Genomic DNA, 3,481 nt, shown 5'->3' with positions numbered 1-3,481 from the left:
ATCTAAGAATTGGAGGGACTGGTTTTCCGGCCATTCATGCGTGAACTTTAGTCCCCCGGCGTGTTCTTCGAATGTCGTTTGAACGGAATCCATGAACTGTGTCTCACATTTGGGTCGGGCATTGAGGAGAATAAGATAGTCGTCTACGTATCTGAATATACGACTAACCTAGGGAATGTCAATGCTGTCATCAATGGCTCTACTACATTTCAAGAGGTAAACATCTGTCAAAGCAGGAGCTACACAGGATCCTATACAGATTCCTCTCTTCTGTATGTAGTGTTCTCCATTGAACATTACCACAGTTGAGTTCAAGGAAAACCGTAGAAGCTCAGGAAGGAATCCACTGCCATTCCACTGTTGTTCTGAAAGGCTACTTCTCCATTGGCTTCAATGTGTTCACTCAAAGCAGTAAATATCCCCTCGCGAGGTATGGAGTAAAATAAGTCTTCTACATGGAGGGATAAGCCATACCGAACAGATAAGATGTTGTTTCCCAGATAGTCAATCACTTACTCAGAATTGGAGACCAGAAAAGGGTCATTCAGTCGTAGGATTGTCAATTGTCCTTGGAATAACCTTGACATGGCTCCTTGCCACTATCCTTTTTCTTTAATGACCACACGGAAAGGACACGCTTCTTTGTGTGTTTTCCCGGTGAAGAATAAGCCCAGTTGGTCTTTATCGTCTGATGTTATCTGTTTTCGTAATTGCTCTAACTCAAACTTGTGGCACAGTTGTAGAGCTCTGGCCTTCACTGACATGGACTTGTAACCTTCTGGTTTCTTAAAATTTTTCCCGATGGCCATTCTTGCCTTATTCGTGTAAATATCATGGGGAGCTACAATAAATCCTCCTTCTTTATCGGAAACAATTAAGTTTAAATTGTTCTGCTGGAAATACCCTACAATGCTGTCTAACTTGATTTTACTGCATGTTGCGGGTGCCGTTCCCACTTTCATCACCACATCCATGCATTCATCGTTACACCGTAGTCGGTACGGCTCTTGAGTTTTCGCCGCTATATCATGAATGGCGGACACTATCTGTACATCGTGCATTTTTGGATTCATGCAAAATTTGGGGCCTTTCTCCAAGACCTTTGTTATTTCTACAGGTAGATTTGTATTGCCTAGGATGGAAACAGGCTCGCCCCTCGTACATCTACTTTCATTTCGGAGACTCTTGAGATGAGGAACGTATGTCCACCAGAAGAACTCTGTCATCCTACTTGCTCTAAGGAGGTAGTCTCGATATTGTGACCCGCTGCCGCTGTGGGATTGTCCACCCTGGGCAAGTATCTTAAGGCAGGTTCGAAAATATCGGACCTGTCTCCACATCTCAGAGCGTATGATCCTGCAGATTCTCCTGGAGTGGCCCGTTGATGGTTGAGCGTAGCCGAACAGCCCTCGGATGTCGTAAGGTACCACACGATGCTTGATTGCGAAGGAACAGATTCTTGCCTTGCACACACACATAGCGATTAGATGAATATATGAAGAAACAGGGTCAGTGGAAAGAAACACGGTACAGAGGCCATTGTAGAAGAAAGGTATTGTACCAAAATGAGTTGCTGGGCGAGTTGGATAGACATCTTGACTTAAACAGCGCAAATAGGTTACGTAAGGAAGAGACAACAGGAAGGAAAGAGCACTGACTCACAACTGAGGTTTTAATAATGATGTAGTGAAAGAGAAGGAAGGTGCCAAGTGCTGTAATATTATTAAATAAAAAAAGGTTACAATTATTAACCTCTTTCTGTTTAGAAAATTTTATTTACAACAGTGGTGTCATGCCCATAACAAAACCAAAACCCGAGAACGCGCTATGTACAGTATATAGTCTTTCAAGCTAGCCAACCCCGTGCCTAAGGCGCGGGCACGCACCCACCGCTCGGCAAAGCGCCCGTCCGCGCGATCACTCGCGCAAAGAGGCCCCCCAACCGGTACTGTGCTCGCACGTCCCGACCCTGCGATGCCTCAAAGAGAGGGCCGCATCGTCGTCCCGTTCCCCCTTTCTCCGCCTAACGCGGTCTAGATATGATCAACATATTGAAAACGGAGTTCAATGCGAGAGTTGTGCACGTGTAGGTATCGGCAGGACCAGCGCCGCAGGAACTCCTGCTCTCCGAGGAGGAACAGTTGCGCCTCGAGGTGGGACACGAGCTCCCGCCGTAGCCTGAACAGAAGCGGCCAGAGCGCGCGCAGCCTCCGTCCCTGTCCTACGGCGCAGCACCGGTTTCGCCACAGGACGTACTCGCTCGCGGCGAGCAGAAGGCACGCGAAGAGCCCCGAAGGACATCGTCCGCGCAGGAGGTAAAGTGCCACGCCCAGCCCCCGAAAGCTAGAGCGAACGACCCGCCAGAACGGGCGCGTCACCACACACTCCGACACAACATGCACGTTCGTCTCTCGGGCGTCGCAGTTCGGGCACTGATCGGTGCGACACACGCCCCACCGAAGTAGCCGGTCTCGTGTGGGAAGCACTCCCCAGCCTCGCTGCCACTCGAAGTCTCGAAGGTGTCCTGGAAGGTTGGAGGATGTGAGGCGGACCCATGGGAACGAATCCGAGAGTCCAATCTGCACGGGAGTGAGCTGTGGTTCCAACAGGGCTTGGGCGAGGCGTGACGCTGGTGTTGTCGTGATGTCCAGTTGAGGCGCCTGCTCCACGAGGCGGCGATACAGCTGAAGCGCCTTCCAGTAAGCCGGCGGCGGTGTCTCAGCACAGGCACCCGACGGGCCGGTGAGGTCGACACCCAGGTCTCGGCGGGAGTGCCCCACGAAGTAGAGAGCGAGAGATCTGGCCGGGTTCTCAGCCTCGTGTAGGATCATGAGCATGGTCTTCAGCTGGAGTAGCGCGGGCGTGCCATCCACGCAGGGGAAGCCCCATCCTCCCTTCTCGCGTGGGAGGGAGAGCACCTGACGGGTGACGAGCTCGGTTTTATTCATCCAGAAGAACCTGAACAAGGAACTTCGCACTTGCCTGGTGAAGCTACGCGGCGGTACCACCACCTGCGCTAGGTACCAGAGGCGCCCGCAGAACACCGAGTGGGCCATATACCGGCGCTCGGCCATGGGGAGAGCGTAGTCGCGGGCACGATCCACACTTGCCGTGATGTCGCGCGCAAGGCGGGTCCACATCTCGGGTGAGATTCCCATCGCGTTGTACGTTACGCTCAGTATCTTCACCACGGCAGCCGCCGGGAGCGGGGAAGCTGGGTCTGGTGGGCGGTTAACCCACAACGCTCTACTCTTTCTAAGGGCCATATTAACGGAATGACAATTTGCATTTCTAAGAAACCCAAGTGAATATATCTACGTACAAATATTCAGATGTGATCTACAAAGTTGTCGGTGACCCAACGGTTACTGGTTGTCACAGCCAGAAAAAAGAAGAACCACGATGTCGACGGTGATCCCAAGAGCGTTGGCTTCCACAGAAATGAAAATTGAGAAGGAAAAAGAAGAAAACAGGAAGAAAA

The 3,481-nt window shown here is 51.2% G+C and overlaps 1 protein-coding gene across 1 annotated transcript; it reads right to left on the bottom strand.

The window, feature by feature from the left end:
- Positions 1-2,045: 2,045 nt before the first annotated feature.
- Positions 2,046-3,266, bottom strand: LOC120843272 (the record flags this gene model as incomplete). Its single annotated transcript, XM_040214577.3, has 1 exon — positions 2,046-3,266. A coding segment is annotated over exon 1 (1,221 nt), but the record flags the coding sequence as incomplete, so codon positions are not given.
- Between the last annotated feature and the right edge of the window lie 215 nt (positions 3,267-3,481).

The sequence above is a fragment of the Ixodes scapularis genome, unplaced genomic scaffold (genome assembly GCF_016920785.2).
Source record: "Ixodes scapularis isolate PalLabHiFi unplaced genomic scaffold, ASM1692078v2 PGA_scaffold12__126_contigs__length_90152505, whole genome shotgun sequence".
In the NCBI taxonomy this organism is placed as follows: Eukaryota; Metazoa; Arthropoda; class Arachnida; order Ixodida; family Ixodidae; genus Ixodes; species Ixodes scapularis.
Note: the sequence above shows the minus strand (reverse complement) of the source record. Positions and strands in the feature narration are given on the sequence as shown.